The following is a 27,933-nucleotide window of genomic DNA, read 5'->3' on the forward strand; positions in this document are numbered from 1 at the left end:
AACCGTTCATATTATAAATCATACTATAAAAAATTTATATTTTATTATTATTATTATTATTTTGTAGATATGACCTTTATAATGTGATTTACCATATACACGATTTCAATTATATGCACAAAGTTTCGTAAATCGGTAACAAAACATCTTAAAGAAGTACTCCTCCTCAATCTTAAGGAGTCAAGCTTTCCTCTTTAATGTGATTCAAATGCCATATATAAAACATGTGGATACCACCAAAGACGAAAATTTGAAATTTTAGAGGGCAATAACAATTCTCTGTTAATAATCCTATTTATCATTTCTCCGGAAAAAATTAATCAAAATCATTCATCACTCCGGCAAATGTCCAACCCTCCCCCCAAACTTGAAAGCAATCCCAAATGGTTCACCACTCTCCAAAGACCTTAGTGTACATAATATCGTTTGTTCAAAAAAACAAAAAAACAACTGATTGAATTACATTATTGATAGCCCATTGTGAGGCTAAGCTCACCCCCTCTCCCTTAGTGTAGATAATATCGTTTGTTCAAAAAAAAAAACAATCATTTGACAACTAATTTAATCATATTATTATCCGCGTGCGAAAGATGTTTTTTTATAACCGGTATTACAGCCTCTTAAGATGTTTTGAACGTGTTTAAAAATAGAGAAAATAATATTTAATGAACAAGTGATTGAATCACATTATTGCTAGCATATTGTGAGGTACTAATTATAAAGAATAAAGAAATGACTGTTTTATTAGCACCCCACATATTGTTGAATACACCACACGTACTTAAAACACACTACACTTACTTTTTAAACTTAAAAAAATATCTTAATACACCCCACTTACTAACCAAAACTACCCTCACACCCCACACATTTCATACACCCCACACCAAAATCTACCTAAGTCTTCATCTTGTCCAAAAAATAAATTTAAACCCTTTGCCTTTAGCACACAAACACTCCGCATGGTTCTACTGCTTCAAGGTTTTTGTCAATTTAGGGGAATTAGGCTTTAGATGTGAATTTGTTTTTAAACTCAGAAATGGATACTTTGCTGGCTTTTATGAAAAAAAAAAAAAAAACATGAAGGGGCTAGTTGATCGTGCTATTACTGTGTCCATGCATATTCTCTGTTCTGCAAAATCGCACCACAAACCATCCTAAAAAATAAACAGCAAACATGCCTGAAATTTTTTAGCAAAAGAAAAACAATACTACACTATCTCAAAGAAGATATGAATATTTCAAATACTTCATCTCTTATGTTGCAGAATCCTTAACATTATATATATATATATATATATATATATATATATGTGTATGTATAAATATAATCACAATCCAAGAAGTTGATTTGAACTCTCGAATCAATCCAAGAATTTAACTCCAGAAAACCCAATTCGATGAACAAATTCCCAATTCGTCAGTTTTTGAGTTTGCCCAATTCGATTCCGAAAGAACCCACCGTTACAAACCCCACAATTTCTGGGAAATGGAGGAAAAGGAATCGGAATCCAATTCATATACCCCACAGAACGATCCCTTTACCCATAAGGGCAGGACCTTGATTTGCGTAGAGCTGATGTTGCTTTGGCGTTCTATAGAGAAATGCGGCGTTATAGGATTTTGCCAAATGTTTACACTCTTAACATGGTTGTGGCTCCTAATACAGTAGGAGATGGGCAATAGGCTTTTCGAGAAGATGTCGGAGAACCGAGCGAATGCTGATATACCAACTATGGAGAGAGATAATATCATACAATAGAGACCTGGAATGCAAAAGACACCAAAATAATAACTCTTTAACAGCGTAATGATACTAATCTTGGTTAAACGGTGCCAAATATGCGTACAACAAACCAAATGTTTTCGTCAGCTGTGTGTTAAGTATCGGAATTACAATTTTCATCTAGCTAGGACCTGCTCGAACCACCTATTTAGATATAATCAGAGATTCTCACTCTGTCATGATTCATCTTCACCAGCTGCAGCAGCAGCTATCTGGGAATCCAATGTGTTTATCAGCTGCTCGCTTACTGTTTTTGCCACGGATACCATGTCAAGAATGATGCTTGGATCTAGGCCTGCACCACCCTGTTTGATCAACCCGCAGATGTTCCCCTGCCTATTGACGGAAATAGAAACAGCCGAGCTCATTTGTGATTCCTCTTCTGAAGTGGCATCCACAATATAGTGCTTACCTGCCTGAAAAATATATGCACATGACTCAGTACAGGGCTAAAAAGCATTTGCAATTTGCTAAGGGACAGAAGGGATGGTTAAATTTTGTCACCTTTGTTAATGTAACTATGACAGGGACCTTAGATGTGTCAAACTGCAGAAATTCCTCGTCACTTACATCAACCTCTGGTTGCTCATCACCTGATGCACCAGCTGCAACATTTACTCTTGGGATGCCTATATAGCTCAAAGCAGCCTTTGGGAACATCAGTTTCTTTTCCTGTCATTTTTTCACTTTATTGGAAACAACAATTAAGTGCACTTTAATTCTTGTTCCTTGCTAGCCACACTAAATTTAATGTGTAAAAATTAAGATGGACAGTGAAATTATGAAACACTTTAGAGACTCTGACTTGTCAAATACTGCCATCACAAGATACGAATCGTTATAAAGACTGGTTTGCAAGAGCAGTAAGCTCAAACTAGGGAGTATCAGGATAGAATTATTTTTACTTTCTAATTTATTTATGTTCAATGACATTTTATAAGTAATGTATAAAGAAAATCAAGTACCTTTATAGCAGCACCTAGGGCATCTAGAAGATTCCCATCTGAACTGACAACAAGGCCGTCAATGTAAAGATCCCAACAGATCTTTCCTTCCACAACTACCAGAGAGGAGAGATCAATTCCAGCACCTGAGACAAACAAGGGCACCTTCATTTTCAACTCTGAAGTTGGATTAAAATACGCTCAACTGAGAATCCATTGCCAAAAGAGAAAACAGACCAGATCCACTTTTACCACCCAAGAGGCAACATCGAAGAGCCACCGAGAGTTCTGCTGACAGCTCCTCACCCCCTCTACCCTGCAGAAGTAAAAAAACAACAGCTTTACAATAAGTATAAATGCATTGGTCCTACAAAAGCAGAATAGATACTCATTCTCTGCAATGGACCAGTAATTCGTACACCAAAAGGAGAAGTACAGATTCTATATGCCTTCGTATTTTATCAGAGCATGAATTCAACAAAAATAAAGTAGTAAACTGCCTACAGGATCGTGAAGAAACCAAGATGTCTATATAACCTCAATTCACAGAGTAAAACATGAGAAGGAAGCAGATAATAAAAGTGTTAACCTCAAACATTGGTGCTGCAGTTGGACTGCAATCAACATTTATAAAGACCTTTCCTTTGTCAGGTTGCAGCGCAGTTGGCCTTCCAAGTTCAGCCTGCACTCGGTCAACATTACCAGCAAATATGATAGTATGAACAACAGGGGCAGCTCAAATAATTAGACTAACAAATTACCTAAATTTGATCAAGGACATTCCAATAGCATGTAAAAGTAAGTATGCGCTTAACATCAAGACCGCAGTTATACCTTCACACTGGCAATGACATCGGTAGCACCCATCCTGACCCTTGTCGAACCATTTGCCAGGGTAACGGCCACAAAGAACGGAAATTATAACAAAATAAGTAAAATTTCATGTCACACCAAAAAATAAAATCCATTATTTTTAGTGAAACATATGACAGATATTAACCTGGGAAATAACTCCAGTTTTGACATTGATGGGCCGAGGAGTCAATCTTTTTCGGTCATCAGAACGAATGTCCTGAGCAATGCCACCCTGTATAACATGCTTTTCTCCTATGGATAATCCCACCATTTCTGAACATATGATATGAAAAAACATTTCTCATCCTATTAACTTCATAAATATCAAGAAAATAATTATTACAGCAACATAATACGTATATAAAAATAATAAAAGCAATAAATTAAAAACTAAAACAAAGGCAGCAATCCTAAACGCTCATATGTCACAGAGAAACTCTACAGTTTGCTCAATCAATGTAAACAAATAGCTCAAAGTAAAGGGCAGCCGCTTGGAGTGAAAAAGCATCTGAAGGAAGTACTCCTCCTCAATCTTAAGTAGTAAGCTTTCGTCTTTTATGTGATTCAAATACCATACATAAAACTTAAGGATACCAAAGAAGAAAATCTGAAATTTTAGAGGACAGTAACAATTCTCTGGCAGCGGCAAGAATACTTTGTGTGTGCTGAGCTCCAAGGGTGGTCTTGGAGCCTTGTCCTTTGTGTGTTTATGGTCCATTTTTGTTTGTGCTTAACTTGTTTTGGGCTTCTGTTGTACATGTAGGTGGGTTTTTTTTTTTTTTTTTTCCAAGTAGCTTAAGCTTCCTTAAACCCTTTTTCTCGAGTTTGGTTGTGTCATTTGATTATTATTATTTATTTAGGTAAGAAATTAACTTAGCTCCTCAATAGATGAGATTAAGGAGGAGTTCTTCTCAACATACTTTGTTACTGATTTACGAAACTTCGCACATCTAGTTGAAACTGTTTGTATTATAAATCACATCATAAAGATCTCATATATATATATATATATAATATGCACTACTTTGATTATAAGCATGAAGTTTCGTAAATTGGTAACAAAACATCTCAAGGAATTACTCCTTCTCAATCTCAAGGAGTCAAGCTTTCCCTTTTAATGTGATTCAAATGCCATACAAAAAACATCTGGATACCACCAAGGAAGAAAATTTGAAATTTTAGGGAGCAATAACAATTCTCTATTAATAATCTTATTTAACATTTCTCCGGAAAAAAATAATCATTATCCTTCATTACTCCGGCAAATGTCCAACCCTCCCCCCAAACTTGAAAGCAATCCCAAATGGTTCACCACTCTCAAAAGACCAATTTTATTTTATTTTTTCCTGTTGCTTCTGCTCGACATGGGATTCAGTGCACGACGGTGCTCGCTTGTTGCTCGACGATTGTAATTACCGCAGTGAATTAGAGAGTCAGAGCTCATTGCCCGCCATTTTCTTCATCCTCTGCCCGTCGATCAAGGTTAGTCGGTCATAAGTTGATTTGAACTCTCGAATCAATCCAAGAATTTAACTTCAGAAAACCCAATTCGATGAAGAATTCCCAATTCGTCAGTTTTCGAGTTTGCACTCTTCGATTCCAAAAGAACCCACCGTTACAAACCCCACAATTTCTGGGAAATTGGGGATAAGGAATCGGAATCCAATTCATATACCCCATAGAACGATCCCTTCGGCGTTCTATAGAGAAATGCGGCGTTGTAGGATTTCGCCAAATGTTTGCACTCTTAATATGGTTATGGCTGCTTACCGTAAATTGGGAAAATTAGAGAACGCTGTTGAGGTGCTCGAGGAGATGGAGAGCATGGGTTGTAGCCCTAGTGTGGTGTCCTACAATACACTGATTGCAGGGCACCGTGATAAGGGCCTTCTGCGTTCGTCTTTGAAGTTCAAAAAACTTGATGGCGAAGTGGATTGCACCCGACTGTGGTAAATTTTAGCACACTTATTGATGGGTTTTTCAAGGCAGGAAAACTACAAGAAGAAAATAGAGTTTTTAGTGAGTCAAAGCCGCGAATGTGGCTCCTAATACAGTAACTTACAATAGTTTGATAAACGGATACAGCTGGGCAGGTAGTAGTGAGATGGGCAGTAGGCTTTTCGAGGAGATGTCAAAGGACCGAGTGAATGCTGATATACTGACTTATAATGCACTGATATTGGGACTCTGCAAGGAGGGTAAAACAAAGAAAGCTGCGTATCTGGTTAAAGAACTCGATACAAAGCACTTTGTCCCAAATGCATCAACCCTTTCTGCCCTTATTGTCGGGCAGTGTGTGCGAAAGGATGCAGATCGTGCCTTTGAGTCATGTAAAAGCATGATAAGAAGTGGTTATCATCCTGATGAGCAAACCTTAAAGTTGCATATATCAAGCTTCTGCAATAACAGGGATTTTAACGGGGGCAATCCAAGTATTGAAGGAAATGTTCGAGAGATGTATTGCTCTTGATTCAGGTATCTTATCTTATTTATGTCTAGGACTTTGTGGATGTGGGAGAGAAGAATTGGTAAAGTAGTTATGTGGTGAGATGGAAGCGATGTGGGAGAGAAGAATTGGTAAAGTAGTTATGTGGTGAGATGGAAGCTAGACGGCTCATGCCTCGAGGTTGTGATATGGTGAAAATTATCTACTCTGGAGTAGAGGGTTTGGACTGAACATTCTTCTTTTCCAATAACATGTAAACTTGTTTACTGTTTGTAAGGTCTGCAGTGTTTCTATTAGACATGTAGATTGTAAAATTAGTTGATCCAGTTTTCAACCACAATTTGTGGTATACATTACAAGGCCATAACTGTTTCCACTTCTCTCTGTTCTTTTCTCTCTTTTTCCTCCCATCTGTTGCGAACTCCTGTAAAAAATGGGAACTGTTGAGTTTGTCTGCAGGTTTCACATCTAAGTAATACCCTATCCGATACAGATATCTATTTAACAACGACATTCTAAGAAAGGATATTTTTGAGATATTTTTAGTTGTCCGGTCGTAGCCAAACAGTAATATTGAAATGCGCCTAAGATCAAAATAATAACTCTTTTAACTCTTTAACAGCTTAATGATACTAATCTTGGTTCAACGGTGCCAAATATGCGTACCACCAATCAAACGTTTTCATCAGCTGTGTAGGTATCGGAATTACAATTTTCATATAACTAGGACCTGCTCGAACCACCTACTTAGATATATCATAAGAATCTCAGTGTGTCATGATAGCTTCAGCAGCAGCTATCTAGGAATCCAACGTGTTTATCAGCTGCTCACTTACTGTTCTAGCCACAGATACCAAGTCGAGAATGATGCTTGGATCTAGGCCTGCACCGCCCCGTTTGGTCAACCCGCAGATGCGCCCTTGCCTATTGACGGAAATCGAAACAGCCGAGTTCATTTGTGATTCCTCTTCTGAAGTGGCATCCACAATATAGTGCTTACCTACCTGAAAAATATATGCACATGACTCAGTACTGGGCTAAAAAGCATTTGCAATTCGCTAAAGGACAGAAGAGATCGTTAAATTTTGTCACCTTTGTTAATGTAACTATGACAGGGACCTTAGATGTGTCAAATTGCAGAAATTCCGCATTGCTTACATCAACCTCTGGCTGCAACATTTACTCTTGGGATGCCTGTGTTGTTCAAAGCAGCCTTTGGGAACATCAGTTTCTTTTTCTTTCGTTTTTTCACTTTATTTGGAAACAACAATTAAGTGCACTTTAACTCTTATAAATTGCCACCGCCTCCTCATCGGGGACGCAGGCGGAAGATCTGCTAACCAACCTCAACAACCTTTGCAACTGGACTGCCATTGTTTGTGACCGGTGACCGCAATAACAAAACAGTTTCCAAAATAAATCTCTCCAACTTGCAGATCACAGCCACACTAACCCACTTCAACTTCACCCCATTTCTTAATCTCACTCAGTTCTACCTCCATCAAAACAGTTTCCGAGAGCCTATACCATCTGCCATTGGCAACCTCTCTAGGCTGACAATCTTGGACTTGGGCAACAATTTATATTCGTTAGTGTTTGTTTTTGTTTTTGTTTTTATTTTTTATTTTATTTTATTTTTTAATTTTTTTTTTTTTAATTCGAGTAAAAGCTAAAAACAGAAAACTGTATGTAGTTGGAATTCATTTTTCCAACTGGAATCTCTCCCTCCCTCACATCTTCCAATGCAAGATTTTCTCAACAATAGTGAAGAGCAATACTTGTTACTCAAAGATGAGTAAGAACTTTTACTCAAACTTCGTAATGTTTTAATCATAGAGTTTTGTACTTATGATCAGAACCGTTCATATTATGAATCATACTGTAAAGATCATCTCTACAAAAAATAATTAAAACTAAGGTCGTTTAGTCAATCCATTCTAGCAAATACATATACAGTCTGTAATGCTCTTACCAATACCGTTCGCTCTTACCAATACCGTTCATTTGTTTTTAAACAGTTTGATGACTAAACGATCATAGTTTTAATTGATTTTTTGTATAAGCGATCTTTATAGGGTGATTTATAATATGAATGGTTCTGATTATAAACATAAAGTTCTATAAATTGACAACGAATAATTTTGAGAAATTTTGAATATAAGTTCTTACTCATCTTTGAATAATCAAATATTTTTTAATAACGCATGCAAGTCATGTAATCACTTTTGAGATTTTACACGGTGATGTTAGATCATTTAACTTTTGGCTTTCCGTATAGGTTGGAATTACTTTAGTCTAAAGAAGCTGGCAAAATTGCACTGTAGAAATGAACAGTGTTTTGCACCACATTTCAGTTTATTTACAGGATTGCCACTCGGTTGCTTTTAACACACTTTCGTTTTATTTACACAATTGCCACTCAGGCTTAAGAATTGATTTCCAACCGTTCGCAGCTTTCGACTCGGGGAGAGAGGGGAGGGGATATCATGGCTGACAGATTGGAGAGAGACGATGACTCCAATTTTTCACTCGGAGACAGCTGGGTGTCGCTGTGTCGAGCCGAGAGAAAGGGGGACAGAGCGACTACAGAGCAGGGAGACACAGGGCCTGCATTTCAGCTTTGACTCGGGGAGAGAGGGGAAGGGGACATCACGGCTGACGAATTTGAGAGAGACAGTGGCTCCCATTTTTGACTCGGAGACAGCTGGGTGTCGCTGTGGCGAGGGAAGAGGAAGGGGACAGAGTGAGTGGTGAGGATGGAAACAGAGAGACTGACAGATTCGAGAGAGATGGGAGCTACGGGTTTGGTGCCAGGGTCTATAGGATTTTCTGCGATTTTAGACAGAGGAATGAACAAAGAGAGATATACAGAACGGAAAGCATGCGTGTGTGCATTGTTTAGGGTTCAGAGGTTACGCACAAAGTTGGTGAGGACGGGATGGGTGAGGGAGGAATGGCAGGGTGTGGGTTTTCAGCTTTCTCCCTTCATTCAAAAGGTAATGCACTGTATTTCCTTAATTGTTTAGTGTCTAATATGCCATTTGCTTTGTTAAAATTGCCATTGATATTTGGTTCTTTCATTCAAATTGCAATGCATTTTAATAATTTTTTCGGTTGGTGCTAGGATTAGGCTTCAATTTTTGTAATTAGGGCCTTGCCCTGATTTAATTTATTTGTTTCTTGATAAATTTTTGTATGATTCATCATTTTTCTGTTTAGCAATTGTTACAGATTTTGTATTCCTTCATCAAACTTATCATAGATCTTTGGAGATTGTTTAGGTCACCTTAGGGTTAATTCTATTTCAGTTTATTGTTTTAAATTGTTGTTCACTGTTTACTTTGCCATTGCATTTATTAAAATTGTCATAGATATTTTTTCTATCATTAATGCTCTCATAGATATTTTATATTGGTTAGCTAACTATTAGGGTTTCCTCTTGGTCAGGGAAGAGGAAGGGGACAGAGGGAGTGGTGAGGATGGAAACAGAGAGACTAACAGATTGGAGAGAGATGGGAGCTACGGGTTTGGTGCCAGGGTCTATAGGATTTTCTGCGATTTTAGACAGAGGAATGAACAAAGAGAGATATACAGAACGGAAAGCATGCGTGTGTGCATTGTTTAGGGTTCAGAGGTTACGCACAAAGTCGGTGAGGACGGGATGGGTGAGGGAGGAATGGCAGGGTGTGGGTTTTTAGCTTTCTCCCTTCATTCAAAAGGTAATGCACTGTATTTCCTTAATTGTTTAGTGTCTAATTTGTCATTTGCTTTGTTAAAATTGCCATTGATATTTGGTTCTTTCATTCAAATTGCAATGCATTTTAATAATTTTTTCGGTTGGTGCTAGGATTAGGCTTCAATTTTTGTAATTAGGGCCTTGCCCTGATTTAATTTATTTGTTTCTTGATAAATTTTTGTATGATTCATCATTTTTCTGTTTAGCAATTGTTACAGATTTTGTATTCCTTCATCAAACTTATCATAGATCTTTGTAGATTGTTTAGGTCACCTTAGGGTTAATTCTATTTCAGTTTATTGTTTTAAATTGTTGTTCACTGTTTACTTTGCCATTGCATTTATTAAAATTGTCATAGATATTTTTTCTATCATTAATGCTCTCATAGATATTTTATATTGGTTAGCTAACTATTAGGGTTTCCTCTTAGTCATTTGTAGGTTGTTTAGTTCACCAATAGCTTAGCTGGATGTCCAAACTTATCCTACAACCTAATCCAATATCCTAATAACCATAATGTACATTTATTTGTGGTGCTCCATTTAATATAGTAATTTTAGAAAGGCAATACCTCTGGATCATCCAGAAGCTTTAAATTACCAACAGATTATGCATTCAGCAAGTCACTGACATTCTCATTGTATGTCTCAAGTCCTTAAATTCTTATTGCAAACTTTCTCTGGAGTCTGCAAACAAACAATAGCAACACCTGCTTAGTAAGTCAAACAGCAGAGATAAAAGCAGAAAACCGCAATTGTTCGTGCAGAAAGAAAAATATCACCATAAATAATTATGTGGTTATTGATTCTGTTAAACATATGTACAGAGGTATCAATTAAAATTTCGAAGCCATGAACATATACAAGAAAAAAGCAATGAGGATCTAAAAAAGTATGAACCAATAAACCAAAAAAAAGCTTATGAGTAAACAAAATTAAGACTCCTTTTTAAGTTTATTGTTTTTAAATTAGGGTCTGTAGGCTGTTTAGCTCACTGTTTAGTTCACTGTTACGGTGATATTTCTGTCTTTATAACCAAAGGGGTTGCACTGTTTTCATTTTTGTGTTTCTTCATACTTTCCTACTGCTTGCTTCTCAACAAATCAACTTCAGGTTCCTTTTCCATTTCACATCATTCGAATATCCATATGTTGCTAGGTTGTTATTTCATTTCTTGGTTTCTTATATATTTCTGAAATGCATTTTTTATTTGATTCTTGATATGCATGTAGATCCAACACAACCATACAGATCAAACCATCCATTCACACAGGAGCCACAAAACAGACCATTAGTGAGGTATCTGTCTGTCCATTTTAAATTTTCTTTATACAAAATAATTTCTAATACAAATCTCTTTACTATGTTTCAATACAAACTCTTTTTCCTTCTATTTTTTGGCTATATGATGTATCCTTGCAGCTCAAGTATGTGCACTTTTTTCAGAAACAGAGTCTCATCTGCTCGAATCTCGATTTCCTAGCAGCAGGTATATGCTAAGCCTTTCACAATCATCTATTTCAGTCATTAGAATTTTTTTTCCTTCTAATTTTTTGTTGATACAACAATGATTGATTATGCATACTTGACTACATCTTTATGAATGGGTTTGACAACCAAACTTAACTTTTTCTACTTAAAGCATTGAATTTTTGCTTTTTGTTTTTTTGTTGTTGCCTTGATTGTGGTTATCAAAATTTGTTGTATTAGCAGCCCTACTGCATTTGTTGGGTTTTTTAGGCATGAGACTACACAAACAAAGAAAATATAACATAGTTGTAAAGCTTAGGCTCCAATCAGCTAAATTGTGAGATTTCAAACACGGAGATTTAGTCCATGTTTAAAAACTGCCAAATACATTGGCAACTGTTAAGAGCACGAACTACAAATCTGTAAAGTAAAAAAGCTTGCACATAAGTTCAAACAATCAACTGTCAACCTATGATTGTTACTGTTTTTTAGCTGGACGTTATCATTCTAACATGGTATCAAAAGAGATTATAAGCGTGTGTGGTCTTAAACCACCTAACACCATGTATAAACAAATAATTAACATCTAAAGATGGAGACATGCAACACGAAACCTGCACATCATAGCAAAACCTAGATGGATCCTTAATATTCCTTATGACAGTGATTAAGTTATACACATAACTCTTGCTCCATAATTACATCACTTCCAAATGCAGCTATGGGGTGAAAACCTACCAACCCCAGCTAGCATGAAAAGAGAAAAGAAGGGTCCATATGGCAATCGAAATACCTTGGGCTTCTTAATGTAATGCTTAGAATCACACTGCTCCAGCCTTATCATTCTCCTCTTAGCGTCCTCATTCTGATATTTTGAGCCTGCACATAGAGAATAGCATAAAATTACAATTTATAAGGCATATTGATGCAGTGAACCTACATCACATATGTCGTGATTAGAAATGTTCTAATGTTCTATTTCAAAACATATCATTTACTATCAATGCTGTATCATCTGTCAGTTAAGCATGAATGCCACATAATAAACACACTCATTACATAAATGTACACCATTGTACTGATAATACTTACGGAACCTGGAACTAATGGCTATAGTGTATTACTAATTTGGTGTAGCTTTGCTAGGATCTCTGTTTCACCGATGTGTGATTAGTGGTAATAAAATTTTGCCACTGTCTCTGAGCTATTATTTTCATTGTTGTTCTGTGAGTTAGTGCTAATTGATTTGCTTTGTTTGCGATTTTCAGAAAGTTGGATCGTTAGCCGGAAAACTTGCCCCTTTGACTTCTGAGGTATATTATTTAACACTGGTTTAATTACTGTTCTTACATTTTTTTGTGCACATCGGGATTACATGTAGCTATCTAATTATGCCATCCTTTGACTATGTATGAGCACGATAGCAGTAGAATGTGTGATTGTTACATCCTAAGTTGGTGTAATGTAAAAAAAATTCGTGCCATCAAAACTACACTGACACATAATTCTAAATAAAAGGCAGTTAAAAATGATCAGCGTGGATGGACATGCTGTGAGAGGACTGATTCCAAAATACATCTTAACAGCTTTATCCGGCTGCTAATTCAGAACATTATCAAGTCTAAATGACTGGTCGTTAGTTAAACCCTTCTGAGATATACCCTTTGTTTGTTACAAATTTAATCTGTTCCACCATCACAGTTTTTTTAGCTTTTACAGTTTTCCCACGGTTTCTGGAATGCATTTTCGATCTTAATACTATCTGCTCTGTTGCTTGCTGTTATCAAATTTTAAAAATTGAAACAACATTATAGTTCTAACCAAAATTTGTGAAGGCCAAGGATGTAACCATCTTTGGTTTCACATTGTTAATTTGAATTATGAAGTTATGAGTGAATAAATTGGGAGTCTGAAATGTGTGTCTGCCACATAGGTTGGGTTCGGTTGGGTTGTATTAGCGACTCTGTGTGAGTGTAGAGGTGGGTGTGGAGGTGGAGGTGGAGGTGGTGGGGTGGTGGTTTTGTTTTTGCGCCATCCCAAGACCAAGGAGAATGCATGTGAGAAAATGTGATGAGTTTTAAACTCATCACTCACTCATTAGTCAAGTCAACCATTTTCCACTCAACTCTGATCTGCCAATTTGCCAATTGCCATATGGTTTTAATTTGAATAGGTTTAAGGATTAGGTTTGGTTGGATTTCAACCATTAGATTTCGGATTAAAAGCATTAGGTTGAACGATTAGATTTGGTTGGATTTCAACCATTACATTTCATAGATTTGAAATCTGTTTACTATCTCATTTAATTGTTGTATGTTACCTCATTTAACTCAAATTTAATGATATTTGGTCCTCCAATTTCTCGGATTTCCTAACGGATTTACTTTCTTTGGAAATTTCAGGAACCCTGATTCTGGGAGGAAGAATACACTGCATTGCCATCTTTAGGTATACAATTCTGCACACTGATTACATGTTCAAAAGCCTAATTAGTTATACACCATTTTTTTTATTACCTTTGCAAAGCTTTTCTACTTAGATTTTAAATATGTGATTAGTTTGTAAAGAATAAACGAGACAACTAATCATGGGTACATACTTCTTTTTCGATTTTATCCTCTGCATTGTTTCCTAAATGAAATTGGATTCATAGATGTAGGGATACAGCAACAACTGAGGTGTGAATAAAAGGTCTAGCCGTAACGATTTTAGGGTTTAGAATTGATTCGAAAATATGAGAAAATGCTGCATTCTCTGTTTTTTTTTTTTTTTTTTTTTTTGTTTGTTGCTGTAGTGATTCCAACTTAGTATATACCCATTTTTATAGTACCATGAATAAAGAATATGCAATTGCTAGGATCTCAATTTGATAATCCCATTATAAATGGATCTATATAAATCAAGGCTAATTCGGTCCAACTTGATATAGTATGACTTAATATAACATATCCTTTGATCTTTATATTACTTATGGTTTTCTGTAGTGGTAGTTTAATTAAAATCGAAAAATGTAATAACAATGAGGTTACTCATTCATTATATTTTAATATTTTCTAGGTTTTAAATTAACTTTGATCTATCCAAATATGATGTTAATCGATTTTGAATCAATAAATAAGATTTGGTGATCCAAATAGGATTCAAATCTGTTAATTCGATTTCAAATATGATGTTACATGTACTGTAGATTGGTCACAGCCTAATAAGAAGACTAACTGCAAGTGATTTAGCCCTTCATTCTCATTTTTTTTGTTCAGTCCAGTGGCAAGAAAAAATAAGGGTGCCTGAAAATCAGTTACCTAAGCATATATGTTTAACAGCTTCCTTCACTGTAGATTAATACCCAATGATTCTAACCTATATTATATTGTTTATATACTTTTGGAAGTATGTCATAATCAATTTGATTTTCTATTGGTATGTGTGAAACCGATTTGATTCAGGTTACAAGGTTGAGGGTTGCGGATAGTTAATAATGTTCAATAACCTTAGTTACAGTGCCATTCACTTAAATTTTGTTTTCAAGTTATAGAAATACGGCTTTTCATTCTTACTTAATATAAGCTTTCATTACATCTTCAGTTTCACATCATTCATCATTGTATTTGCTAATATCAGTTTTTAGTGTGATAAGCTTACTGGTGTATTGTTAAAAGGTAGTGAAATAATCTGTGCTTGACGACTTACCTGCTCAAACAGCGCTTTTTGTGTGTTTTGTTAACTGCTAAGTAGGTTTTTAGGAACTTTGTATTTTCATGTTTTCACGAATTTAGAAAACAGTTTTGATGATGGAGATTGCCTGTTGAGTGGGAGGACTTGGCTTTTGGGGACATGATAAATTCAAATTTTAGCAGATGTTTGTTTCCTCCATTTTCCCAGTTTGTTGGTTTCTAATTTCTCTTTGGAATCAATTGAACCTCTTCAGTGTGGTGTGGTGTGAGTAGATAACATTGTAATTGGTATTGTTTAAAGAATCCACAAAATGCTGTCTGTTTATCTCCTATCAGTTTAATCTTCTTCTCCTGGGTGAAGAGAATGAATTGGCAGAAAAAAGTTTTGATTTTGCTTATTGGGTTCAATCCTTTTCCTTCCACAAACTGTTTGGTTGCCGAGAAAACGATGGAACAGGAAGAAAATAAACATTGATTTGGTTGTATTAATTTTTCCTCATTTGGGTAATTACAGATGCGTTCCTCTTATGTAAGAGATGAGTTCTTGAAACCAGAAGAAGTTATTGTTGAATTGATGCTGAATTAGATGCATTTAGATTTAATTAGTTATGAATTATCCATTTTTCTAATCAGCCATTCATTCTTTTCCTTTTCAACATGAGTTGGCCAAAATTTTCTTTAACCATTGAATGAAGTGAAAACGGATGTTGGTTTGGTAGATGGTTTTATGAAATTCAGTTGATGAAACTGAACCATGTAGTTGAATTTAGCTCAGTTATGTGCTGGTTCGAGTTTTCTCATGTCTCTGTTTCTTCAGTTTCATATGGAAACAGACCTTCTGCTTATTTTTTTCCTTTGAACAGTTGTGGTTACAAAATTAGCTACTTGAACGAGTCCTCAACACTTTCTATTTTTAATTACATCTTGAAATGGCTGCCTACACTGTATGACACATCGACATCCTCAAATGAATGCTTCTTCTTTTATTAGAGTTGCAATAATCTTCCTATACATGTTGTAATACCCACATGAGCTTGCCAAAGGTACTGACTGGGTGCTAATTTCAGGTTCACGTACAAGGTAAAGTTCCATAAGGAGGTGCAAGCAGAAGAAGAATTGGCATCACCCTTCAGTATTTCAACCAAAAGGAGGTAACCTTTATAAATGATTTATACAAGCTTCTCTGTTTTGTATCTCTGAAATTTGAGTTCTTTCACTACAAATGTGAATAGGGATTACTAAATATTTCGCATTTTTTTTTTCTATGGGCCATTTGTGTTCTATTTCAGTTGTATTTTGAGTCGTGTAATATAAATTGCATACAAAAGGCTAAAGAAGTAAATCCAGTATACAAGCTCTCACGGTGAAGTTGAAGTTGAAACTACACTATGGAATGTTAAATATTTAGTCTAAATTTGAAGACCGAAAAATAAAATAACTTAGAAGCTAAAATGAGTACAGTTAACTTTTTAGCCTCAAATATCCTTAGACGGGTACAAAATTTTGACCACAACATCCAAAATTTTGATCCCAACAACGTCGATAAACATGATGTCAGACGACTAATTCCAAAACACATTTTAACTGCTTTATCCAGCTGATAATTCAGAACATTATCAAGCATAAATGACTGGTCGTCAGTTAAACCCTTCTGAGATTTACCCTTTGTTTTCTTTAAAATTGTAATGGATGTTTATAAGCTGTTTAGTTGGGTGTTGGGGAGATTAGGCTGTTGAGTGCACTGTTTCGTACAATGTTAGAGTGAGGTTTCTGTCTTTAAGAAATGGAGAAACAATCTAATTTTTCTCATATAGTGGAAGGTATTAATTTAGACTAATCAATGTTATTTAAGATCCCATCTTTTTTTATCTTTTCTAAAATTTTTCGCACTCCTATCAAAATTATCTTTCCTTTGAATATCATATCAAGTGAGATAATGTAAAACATAATTCCTCATGCATGTTCTGTATTTTAATTTATTCTGGACAGATGCTGGCCAAAATTTATTTGTTGTTCTAAAATCCATAATTTCCTTATTTGTATTATGTCTGCTCAACTTCGGTTTAGCCAAAATAGTATATTTATCAATATATACCTAAGTATATGTCTAAATATATGTATAGGCATCTGCATAGCTATATGTATATGTATGCATATATACATCTGTATGTACATGTGTATGTATGCATCTGTGTGTGTATGTACATGCCTATATAGGTATGCATGCATAGATGTGTATATAACTATATATGCATCTTTTTTTTTACGTCCATGCATATAATATGATCATTGAATCTGTTGTCAAGACATACTATATTAAGGATCTTGCAATCATGAATTTGGCTGAAATGACTATTAGTACTGATTCAAGTGTTTAATCTTTTTGATTGTGGAATGTTTAATATTTAAAACTATTTAGTCATTATTCTTAAGATATAAAGTCAATAATGAAGGCAAGCCAATTGAGGTGTTTCTATTTGTATCAGTTCAGGCTCTAAAAAATTAGTGTTTGTTTTCGACAATTTTTTATATTTTCTATTATTTTAGGCTGTACATGAAGTGTAATGTAGTATGCATGCTAGGTCATGAACCATTATTTGCTCTATTTAGCCTATTCCTTCTAAAACCAACGTTCTCACACTCTAACCCCTGTACTAATTCAAAACCGATTACGATACCTCATCCTTACTTTAGGCCTTTAAATTAATATGGTGACAGAAGATGCATTCCCATTGTTAGCAACTTTTCTTTCGTTAAATGTGAATTTGTCGTACATTAAGTCCATTGAACTATCCCAGTTAGAGTCCATTGCACTGTCGCAAATTGAGTTACTTTTCCTGTATCCATTTGTTTGCGCTTCGAATTCTAACTCTCAATCTCATTGATTTGTTGTAGTTTAGATCAAGGTGTTATTGCAACGTTGTGATCTGCTCTTCTTGCTGCCTTTCATCTAAGGATCCGCACCTATTGCATCTGAATCAAGGCTTTGGTATGTCACCTAAACTAAGATACATTGTTTCCCCGTGCTTTCTGGTTGAGTTAATGCAGATTTATCATGTTTCAGTCGATTGTTTGGTTTTATCAGCTTATGTCATTCGTTTGCTACCTCCTTTGTTTTCATTCTTCGTTATCTCTGTGATCTTTTGATACTTCACAAGTTCATTGGTTTCTTTGTTTCTATTGGTTTTAACTTAGTCTCAACCATTCTATTATTGTTCAAAGGTGCATTGGTGTCATCTATAATTTTGCTTTAACCGAGTGTTCCTAATTCTTAGTCGAATGTTGTTAGCCATTTTATATGTTTTTTTTTGTCAATTGCTTTCTTTCTTTGTCGCGTTTTGAATCTTCCAAACCACTCTTCAAACCTTAGTTACTTTGCTTGGTTGGTGTGCTTGGTGTGGTTGGTGTTTTCGTTAGGTTTTCCTAAGAGTCAACCCTCTCATCCGTCCCAAAGTACATTAATAAGTGCTGTTAATAACTACGCTCTCCGAACAAATCTAAGTTATTTCCAAAAAACTCACCGCTTCTATATTTGAGTTTTAAAAAATTTTGACAATGTTATTTGAAGATCTACAAGCTAAACACATTTTTCTTTCTAAAATACACTTGAAATCGTAGTAATTCACCAAAAGAACAAGTTCAGTTGGATGAAACAGTTTAGATTTTGTTTAAAAGGTTTTTTGGTGGTATCTACACGTTTGGTTAGTGCAAGAAGATTTGAATTTTTTTGCTCTTGCTTTCCTCCACTGTAACGGCTTTTTGGGCTTTCACTGTATAAAGATGGAACAGTTGTTAGATAAGATAAAGCATTACTACAAACAACTAAGGGGAAATATGAAAGATCATAGAGAAAATTCTTAGTAGTTATACAATCACGATTTAAGTTACTTTTATTGTAACTATTTGTTTGCACTTCAAATTATTAATCTCAGTCTCACTGCTTTTTCGCAGTTTAGATTGTGCTCACATTGTTCAATCATAATCTGCTCTTGCTACTGCCTTTAATCAAGGGGTTCCGAACCATTACGTTTCAATCAACCCTTTGGTATGCTCTGAACTTCAATACATTGTTTCCCCATGCTTTCCATTTCAGATAGTGCGATTTTATAATTTTTAACATAACTGTTAGGTTTTTTCACCTCATATTAAACGTTTGTTCTAAGCTTTGTTTCTCATTCTTCGTTATCTTTGTAACCTCTGATACTCCAAAGGTCCGATAGTTCGTTTTTTTTCGTTTAAATTTTGTCTATGCAATTATGTTATTGTGTGAAAGTCTCTGAGTCTCTGTAATTCTTATCTAACCTAGTGTTTTTAATTGTTTATCAAATGTTCTTTGTAACCTCTGTTTCTCCAAAGGTCCGATAGTTCTTTCTTTTTTTTGGTTTAAATTTTGTCTATGCAATTCTGTTATTGTGTAAAAGTCTCTTGGTGTCTCTATGATTCTTATCTAACCCAATGTTTTTAATTGTTTATCAAATGTTGTTAAGCATTTTATATGTTTTCTTTTGGTTGCTTCCTTTCTTTGTTACGTTCTCACTTTACCAATCCGTTCTTCGAAGGTTAGTTACTTTGGTTGGTTGGTCTTTTCGTTAGGTTTATCTGGTAGTCTACTGTCTCATCCTCCCCGAAGTGCTTTAATAAGTGATGTTAACAATTCCAATCTCTCAACAAACCAGACATATTTCCAAAAAAAAAATCACGACTTCTATATTTAAATTTTTAAATTTTTTTACTAATGTTATTCTAAGACCTACAAGCTAAACAGATTTTTCTAACAAACATAAGTATTGACGTTATATTTAATTTGTGATTCAGGGTAGATAAAATGGTCAAAGAGATTGATCGAAGCGAACAGCAAATTCTAGGAGGAGTTTTGGTTAAAAATTTAAAGGAACTGATTGAGGCTCGAAACAATAACAGGATTCGAAGAACGATACAGATATATAGAGAAACTCCTCCAGGACCCAATACAAAGAAAGAAGTCAAAATAGAAAAAACAAGGATGGGTTTGCGTGTTTATGGTAAGGGTGCAAACCGAAACAAATTGGTCGTCCACACTATCCATTCACCTGCAAATCGTAGTAATTCACCGAAAGAACAACTTCCGTTGAATGAAGAAGAACATTTTTTTTGGCGGGTTTTCGGTGGGATCTACAAGTTTGGTTGTTGCTACAAAATTGGAATTTTGTTGCTCTTTCTTGCCTCCACCGTAACATCCTTCTGGGTTTTTAATGTATAGAGACTTAACGGGTGTTAGATAAGATAAACGCCATGTAAACCTCTTTTGTTTTGTCATAACATCAATAATGTAAACAATTAACCCTTTTACCGTTCAAGGATGAAGTGTTAGCGTGCTAGGAATATGTTTCTCTGCTTATATATTTTTTCCATTTCTCTTTTTCTTGATAGGATCGTTTGACTCATGCTTCTTTGTTGGTTATACACTAATAAAACAGTTCTTCTATTAATGTTTTGATATTATTCGTTTGTTTTTAAATTGCAACTTTAGTTGTTTTTATGAAGATTCTGTTCTCATTTTTAACTTTGAAAATTTTAGTTGGTCCCTCAACAATTTTTAATTGGTTACTCCAAAACATATGTTTTATGCTGTGTTAGTTCATTCTTTGCAGCCATATCTGAATTCTTAAAAACTATGGTAATTAATGTGGTTTTTCGGGTGGTTTTTCAAATGGGGAAAAAGGGGTGAGCGACGAATTTATATTATTATTCTCGGTTGGTATGTAACTATTTGAATATGGAAGGCATCGTATTATGCAAACAATGCAACAATTGTAAATAGAAAAGGTCCCTGCGGTGTGCAAAGGGTGGGTTTAGAGATGGTGAGGTTTGCCTAGGTGGCAAGATTAATGCTCATGGTTTCGTAGTTGTGTTGATAACTGTGAAAACAGCCGACATTGGTCGCCTCACTGTTCCTCTACAACGATTTTAGTGTTTGGATCTTTAATGACTTCTCAACTTAATGGTTTTTAACTACTTCAGAGTGATTCATAAAGTTGGATACGATTTTATTAGAGGGTGTCAATTTAAAAGTATGGATTAGGGGTTTACATTTTTAGGGTCTTCAGCTATGGATACAAAGTTGTTCATCACGTTAGACAAGAATTTCAAGTTGAATTATGACCATGATAAAATGTTTCTTATGTTTACTTACCTTGGAGTGACTTCAATCCATTTTTTCCACCATCACAGATTTTTCATGATTCTTTTCAATTTTTATTTCTTATAAATAAAATTGTTCCAGTCAACTTATCAACGTGTTGACATGTTTAAGTGATGGTGCTTAAACTCAAAACATCCTGGAGTATTGTTGACATGTTTAAGTGGTGGTGCTTAAACTCCAAACATCCTGGAGTATTTCTATCATTAATAATTTGTATCAAGCTCACCGTTTAATAAGAGTCCAACCTACAAACTTTGTGAAACGGAACAATGGAATCGCATCATAGATTTCTATGTTTCCCTAAACATATTTAATGAAAAAGTTTTCCAACGTTTACAGGATCTAACATATACTGAATGCAAGCTTTAATCTTCGAACTCTCAAATGATGCATATCCTTTAGCATCCATCACAAATGTTTCTATATGTTGTTCATTAACTACGTGAGGTGCAACTCCGTCTTCGACTGTTAAAATATATTTATTGTTGGAAATTAAGGGCTTAGACTCTTAAATATACACTTTTCATCTTGCACTATCTATCGGTCTAAAGTGAGTCAGACCTAAATAATTTGTTTGTTTCTGTCAAATTTATAAATGCATGTCTTATATTAATGTCATTGAGCCGTACATTAGTTTTTATAGTTCGATGTTTGTTCTGTCTTTGGCTTCTCTCTAATTATATACGTGTTTATATTTTGTCTTCCTATTTCTCTAGGTTTTGTTTTTATCGTTGGAGTCCTGCACTGTTCTTTGGTGGCATTCATTCACAACTACACTTTCGTCTCTACAACGGTTAGATTTTTGTCCCTTTAAACAACCTTTAACTTTTTATTTTTTATTTTTACTCTTTTCTCGGTTTACATGTTCAATCGTCAATGCATGCTTTTTTGGATCATAGTAACGTCGTTATTCGATATTTATGCTGCTTTCCTTTATCACCATTTTTTTTGCAATCATCGTTCACTTTAATCATTAATTTTCCACTCTGCACTGACAACTATATGTTGCGCTATCCAGAGTCACCTCAAAAAAGGGTCTCAAAATCGTTATTGCTCACAATAGCGACATGCCCTACGGTTATACAAAAAACATAGTTTATAAAGATGTTTTAAAACATTTACAAGAAGGTATAACTTTGTATTATTATTTTGTGCATTTGTTTATTTTTGTAAACATGACTTCACTACTTAGTTGTTAAATCACGTTATTCAATTTTGAATTTAATTTGGTCCTAAATTGTTTATATATCTAGATTAATGGAGGAGCAAGCAATTCGTTTTCTGACGCCATACCAGCCAGCAAACAAACTCCACATCAGGGTATGCAGAATATGGGTCACGAAAAGCATTGGAGATAATCCTCAACCTATAAGTCTTGATTGCGTCTTCGTTGACAAGGATGTAAGATTTTTACACCTTCTTACTTATCGTTAAATGCTAGCATTTTTAAGTATCCAAATGTGCATGCCATGTTCTCCGTACAACAAACTTTGTAATCAAACATAGACTAAATTCCACAAAGAAACTGATTTATACACTTTGCTACCCAATTATGCATCGCTTACATAATTACCATTTGTCTGATTAATTGTTTCACTAGATATGATCTTGGGCTTAACATTAAATTTATACTGGGTTAACAAGTTCATGCAAATAAACAACAAATGAAAAACCTATTTTCTCCATATGATGGCATGGCTTTCAATAAATTTTCTTCAAAACAAAAAAAAAAAAAAAAAAAAAAAAAAATTTCACAGTGCACCATGCACACTTTTCCTATCTTTGGATTTCACTACAAATATTATATTTCGTTCTGTTTGAGGAAGCTTTTATGCCTCTAGAAACAAAACTAAGTATGAACTATCAAGTCTTCTTTTCCTTAATTTTTCTTCATTGTTTTTTAACCTTTACAAATCAAACTAAATGTCATTTTGCAAGGTTGCTTCAACTACTACCGATTTGATTCTTTGAATAATCTCCACTGTTATCTTGCATATGATCTTAAATGCTATCTAAGTAGCCACAAGTAGACTATATTGCATGTTTACGTGATTCTTAAACTATATGCATTAAATGTTATCCCACTCATTTAGTATTATGTCTAATCTTAAAATTCTCCTTCTAAAAGAGAGATGCGGTTCACGGAACCATCAACGGTTGAGACATCCAATTTTTTTTGGACCATCTAAGTGTCGGCAATGCATATGAAATCAACAAATTTCGTGTCATTCACAACAAGAGATCGAGCAAGGTTGTCCCTCATGCAGCTATCATTGAATTGAATAGGAAAACCACGATCGTTCCTATTCACAAAACAACTCAAGAACTCCCAATGCACTGGTTCAATTTAATTGAGCTTAATCAACTTCATCAGAGAATCGACAACGATGTTGAGCTTACAGGTAACAAATTTAGTTTCAAGTGCCGCTCAAACATCTAAGTTGATCATTTATATGTTTTTGTTGCCTTCAGTGTCCACTCATTCCTCCCATTAAATATTATATGTAGATGTGTTTGGTTGCCTAACGGCTGTGCAGCCAACTGAAGAAATCACTATCCAGAACACAAGAGTTGCAAAGAAGAGAAATCTAAACTTGCAAAACATTAGGTAATTTCTATTTACGTTAAACTCTAAATATTATTTATATGCCACCCTATTTATGACATATACCAAACCATCATCTTTTGTATTACCTACAGAGACGAAACAGTGAGAATAACCTTATGGGGAGAGACTGCAACAGGTTTTGAGACCAGTGGAATACAAGCACTTTTGCCACCCGTATTTTGTGCTTTCACAAGCCTGAAAGTAAAACAATACCAAGGTTATACCATGCCATGCTTTATCTAACTACTTAAAGTTTCAGTTTGTTAATTGTTATCTCATATTTACAGGAAAACCTGTTCTCGGAAGCACAGGATCAACCGTTTGTGTTTTCAATCCAGAGATTCCACAACTCTCTGAATACAAACACAAGTAAATCGACAACCCTTCTTTAATAACTTTTTCGTTTATATTTCTTCGATTAATCTTTCTCGCCCTAAACATGCACAAAACAGGTTTAAGCATAGCAGATCACCTCTTCAAATCCTACCCACCTCAGCTGAGATGTATACGGGCCGTGCAGTCAGTGCTACTACTGAGTCAAAAACAATTGACGAATTGCTTTTACTTGATCCTGCCTTGCACAAGGTTAGTTTGTCATCACCAAACAATTCACCGAAACCACCTCTTTTTACTAATAGATTTTCGTGCTGCATCTAACTTGACCATCTCTTGCTTTGCTTCTCTATCTGTTTATACTCCATGTTTGAATAGTTAATTTCAAAACCTTATGTTTCCATAACAGAATGCAAGTTTCGTATGCCAAGCAACTATTGTTGAATTTGATTTGACTAAGGGCTGGTGGTACAAATCATGCCCGTCTTGCCATAAAGTTGTCAAGAAAAACTCTGAATCGTTTGAGTGCAATGAACATGGGTTCATAAACAGATTACCCGAACCATGGTAATATACTTTTACACCTATTTTACATATGATGCTTATAATACGTTGCTGAATCCTTTTTTATTATCTTGCGATTATGACAAATAAGTCGTCTCCCCAAGGATTACATAATACATAAATGATCCTTCATCCATACAAAGGATGCCCCTATGGTGTGCATCCCAGGCCTTGCTATAAAAAATTCATTCAACAATCATTTCGAAAATTCTTCTTTGGTTATCACTTTCTGCTTAACAGCTGTGATTCTAAATACGACCATTGTCAAATATCCTTTTAAATTTGTTCCAATTAAGAATTGTAGCCTACAACAATCTATTTTCTGTGTCATTGGGTTGCACTCATCCTTATTTTATGTGTTTTAGTCGTGCTTATTCATATTTACACATGTTCATTAGTTTGGAATTAAACTTCCAGTGCACAACTTTTGAACATCATATTAATTGTTAAACTATGCCTTACAAACTTTGGGAACCATCATTTCCATTTGTGCTTCTACATTATAGAGCCAGCAGCTAAAATCAGCTTATAATGTTGTTCCATGATTCATTAACTCAAAACTTTCAAACATACACTTCTCATTCTGCACAATATGTTGATGTGAGGTAAATTAATTCTAAATAATTTGTCTTTCTATCCATTTTATACATGCATACCCTGCATTACAGTGGTTCTATTGCATTTGGTACATTACCCACAAGATTGCTATTAGCAGTATTGTTTTCCTAACAACCAAATATCCTCATCTTACCTAGGTTCAAAATAGATCTTATTGTGGAAGATAGCACAAATCAGCACAACTTCCTCATGATAGGAAGACATGCCGAAAAAATACTTCGTGTTTCTTGCCACACTCTGGTGATAGAGGATGGACATGAGGATCCTTTCATACTTCCACCAGCTCTAAAAAATTTGGTCGGCACAACAAAACAATTTCAGCTCTCTTTTGGAAATCAAAACACTGACTTTGGAAAGACAGACTTCATAGTTCATGGACTACTCCAAGATCAACCGCTTTCAAGCCCAACAATTGCCTTGGTCACACCAAAAACACCTACTCCCTCCGTAGGAATACATATTATGACTCAAGCGACCCCCAGCACAGTGATGCCTTCTCACCGACCAAATCAACAACCCCAGTTAGTTGCACCCACAAAGACTTCAAAAAGAGCATTGTTTCCTAATGAACCGGACAAATCTAACAGGTAAAGTTTTCTCTTGCTTTAAAATCTCATGTGTAAATCTTCCAAACCATACTTCTCTTAGGTATACTACAATTTTAGACTTATAGTGTTTACAATCTTCCAAACCATGCTTCTCTTAGGTATACTACAATTTTAGACTTATAGTGTTTACAATTTGATACCCCATTGACCATGGGATTCCATTTAACTCCTTTTTTTTTTATTGGTTTGTTATGTTTGAACTTTGATTAGCCAAAACAATGTTCAACGATATTTCAGTCTTCTTTTGATGAAGTTCTCAATTCAAGAGCATATATATATATATATATATTTGAATTTTTACTATTTAAATTGTGTTGAGCTTGCATCTGACTTAGTGCTGGTGTTTGTGAGTTTCTAAATTTCTTCCAATAGCTTACTTTTAGTTGCTTTTGATTATATATTTCTCTTCAGAACAATTCTTCCACTTGCATTCTTACCAACTATACTATTGCAAACCAAGCCAACATATTTGAGCTCTCTTTTTTCTTACTATAGGTTTCATAATGAACATCTACTTCTTCTTTGCTTTTTCAACACTTGATTTGATTGCACATGATTTTTTGTTGTTTTTGTACCTGTATCACTAATTTTAACACTGGAAGGCCGTGCTGCATTCACTGTATCAATAATTCTAACACAGCAGAAATCAAACTGATTTCCATGTTTCTTTACTTCTTGCCGCAAGGGAGAAATGAAATTTACACAAAGCTGGGTTTCCAAAGTTGTCTTCTTTCACTGGTCCCATTCTCCCTTCCCTAGATGTTCTCTAACCTTATAAATTTGTACCTTCATTGACAGCAAAAAACCTCGCGGCGACCAAACAGACACAACCAATTCTGCTAGAATTGCTAAAGAATTCCACAATCTGGTTGTCCCCAAAATTGAACCAGCAGACAAAGTGCTGATAGCCACACTCAGAACAAAATCTCAAACCAAAAAAACCAAAGATAGGTAAATTACAATTTGTTTTTCCAGCAGACACCTACATAACAAACATCATGGTAGCATTTGTTAAACTATAATTTATATTCTTTGTTATAGTGCGGAAAATGTCCACTCTCAGGAAAAGTTAACACCACAATCTCCGTGATCGACTGCAGCAGGCCTTTCTACATCTTTTTGCCTTTCAACATTTTAGCTTAAGGACTTGGCTGCTTCAACAACAACGAAACACTCTTTTTGTTTTTGGGTAACTACTGAAACAGATAACCAACCTACAAGACATATTTTTGCCATCTTAAATGTAATGGCAAAATATGTCTGGACAACATGTTACTCCTGTTTCTTAAGGAAACAAACGTCTTGCATAGTTTTTACTTTGCGCGTTTGTGCTTCAAAACTATGATGCTAGAATAAGAACAAAACAGTTTTTATATGTTTTGTCAACTGCTCAAACATGTGCTTTACTTAAATGACATCTATTTTGCCACCTTTACTACAGGGCCGACATTTGTGTAAACTACATGTTACTTCTGTTTATTAAGGAACCAAAACGTTCACTTTCGTTCTGCTAATTGATCAATGTCTTTTCACATCAGTTAAGTTGAATGTATATAAAAACAAAACTACATATCTTATCAACCCCATTCACACATCTATCCCTCTCTTCATTCTTCATTGTGTTAAATTTATTCAGATAAAACATATCTTCATCATACAGCTCAACATCATGTATTCAAGTCCCGCGGCATCGCGCAGGCACATTTTCTAGTATTACCTATTCTAAAATTGAGGAAGGATTTGATTGTAGCTTAGCTACAGTTAAATTTTTGCCCCTTGATTTTGCTTTATCTACACACTGCTGCCACCAAATCAGTGTTGGACTGGGGTAATTACTAAAAGTTAGGAGGGTAATATTGTCCGTAGGATTGGGTGCCCTAGGCCTGATTTGGGCCTATTTTGGGTTGCTGGTTTTGGGCCAGGTGTGGGCTTCAGAAGTGGGTTGTCCAATGTGTTGGGCTGCGTTGCACAGAAAGAGTCTAAATGACTCTTTTGCCCGCTTCAATCCAGATCCAACGGACAGGATCTGGAGGTACTTCAGTCATTCTGCTTTTAGGGGTGGTTGCTGTCGATGTCGTCAGAGGCATGGTTCTCAGAGGGGTTGATGGGTTGCA

The 27,933-nt window shown here is 35.2% G+C and overlaps 2 protein-coding genes, 1 long non-coding RNA gene and 1 pseudogene across 4 annotated transcripts; 3 read left to right on the forward strand and 1 right to left on the reverse strand.

Moving 5' to 3' along the window:
* Positions 1-1,772: 1,772 nt before the first annotated feature.
* Positions 1,773-4,277, reverse strand: LOC137741103 (uncharacterized). Of its 2 annotated transcripts, XM_068480910.1 has the most exons (7): positions 3,732-4,277; positions 3,565-3,622; positions 3,320-3,412; positions 2,968-3,046; positions 2,752-2,876; positions 2,291-2,434; positions 1,773-2,202 (listed from the first exon to the last, which is right to left on the reverse strand). In XM_068480910.1, exons 1-7 carry the CDS (start codon positions 3,881-3,883, stop codon positions 1,963-1,965), a joined length of 891 nt encoding a protein of 296 aa, XP_068337011.1. In that variant the 5' UTR covers positions 3,884-4,277; the 3' UTR covers positions 1,773-1,962. The 2 variants fall into 2 exon arrangements, with proteins under 2 accessions (XP_068337011.1, XP_068337010.1); XM_068480909.1 differs by lacking the exon at positions 3,732-4,277 and having other exon boundaries at positions 2,291-2,458; positions 3,565-3,612.
* An 841-nt stretch (positions 4,278-5,118) lies between these two features.
* LOC137740456 (pentatricopeptide repeat-containing protein At4g26680, mitochondrial-like) lies at positions 5,119-6,261 on the forward strand (annotated as a pseudogene).
* Positions 6,262-10,791: 4,530 nt separating this feature from the next.
* Positions 10,792-22,483, forward strand: LOC137741105 (uncharacterized). The gene is made up of 9 exons (XR_011069210.1): positions 10,792-11,065; positions 11,213-11,255; positions 12,505-12,549; positions 13,639-13,684; positions 15,975-16,058; positions 17,803-17,896; positions 18,859-18,952; positions 21,805-21,881; positions 22,342-22,483. It is a non-coding gene; the product is annotated as an uncharacterized lncRNA (long non-coding RNA).
* A 747-nt stretch (positions 22,484-23,230) lies between these two features.
* Positions 23,231-26,909, forward strand: LOC137740457 (replication protein A 70 kDa DNA-binding subunit D-like). Its single transcript, XM_068480321.1, has 9 exons — positions 23,231-23,490; positions 23,597-23,696; positions 23,789-23,913; positions 23,984-24,065; positions 24,149-24,281; positions 24,439-24,596; positions 25,349-25,798; positions 26,618-26,770; positions 26,861-26,909. Exons 1-9 carry the CDS (start codon positions 23,421-23,423, stop codon positions 26,907-26,909), a joined length of 1,320 nt encoding a protein of 439 aa, XP_068336422.1. The 5' UTR covers positions 23,231-23,420.
* The last annotated feature ends 1,024 nt before the right edge of the window (positions 26,910-27,933 follow it).

This window comes from Pyrus communis, chromosome 7, assembly GCF_963583255.1.
Source record: "Pyrus communis chromosome 7, drPyrComm1.1, whole genome shotgun sequence".
NCBI classification, from domain to species: domain Eukaryota; kingdom Viridiplantae; phylum Streptophyta; class Magnoliopsida; order Rosales; family Rosaceae; genus Pyrus; species Pyrus communis.

Coding starts and splice junctions, on each gene's coding strand:
- LOC137741103 (XM_068480910.1), bottom strand. CDS start 3,883: ATGTTTTTTCATATCATATGTTCAGAAATGGTGGGATTATCCATAGGA. Junction 3,413..3,564: donor ATGTCATTGCCAGTGTGAAG/GTATAACTGCGG, acceptor GACCGAGTGCAG/GCTGAACTTGGAAGGCCAAC. Junction 2,203..2,290: donor TCATAGTTACATTAACAAAG/GTGACAAAATTT, acceptor TATATTTTTCAG/GCAGGTAAGCACTATATTGT.
- LOC137740457 (XM_068480321.1), top strand. CDS start 23,421: ATGCACTGGTTCAATTTAATTGAGCTTAATCAACTTCATCAGAGAATC. Junction 25,799..26,617: donor GAACCGGACAAATCTAACAG/GTAAAGTTTTCT, acceptor CTTCATTGACAG/CAAAAAACCTCGCGGCGACC. Junction 26,771..26,860: donor ACCAAAAAAACCAAAGATAG/GTAAATTACAAT, acceptor TCTTTGTTATAG/TGCGGAAAATGTCCACTCTC.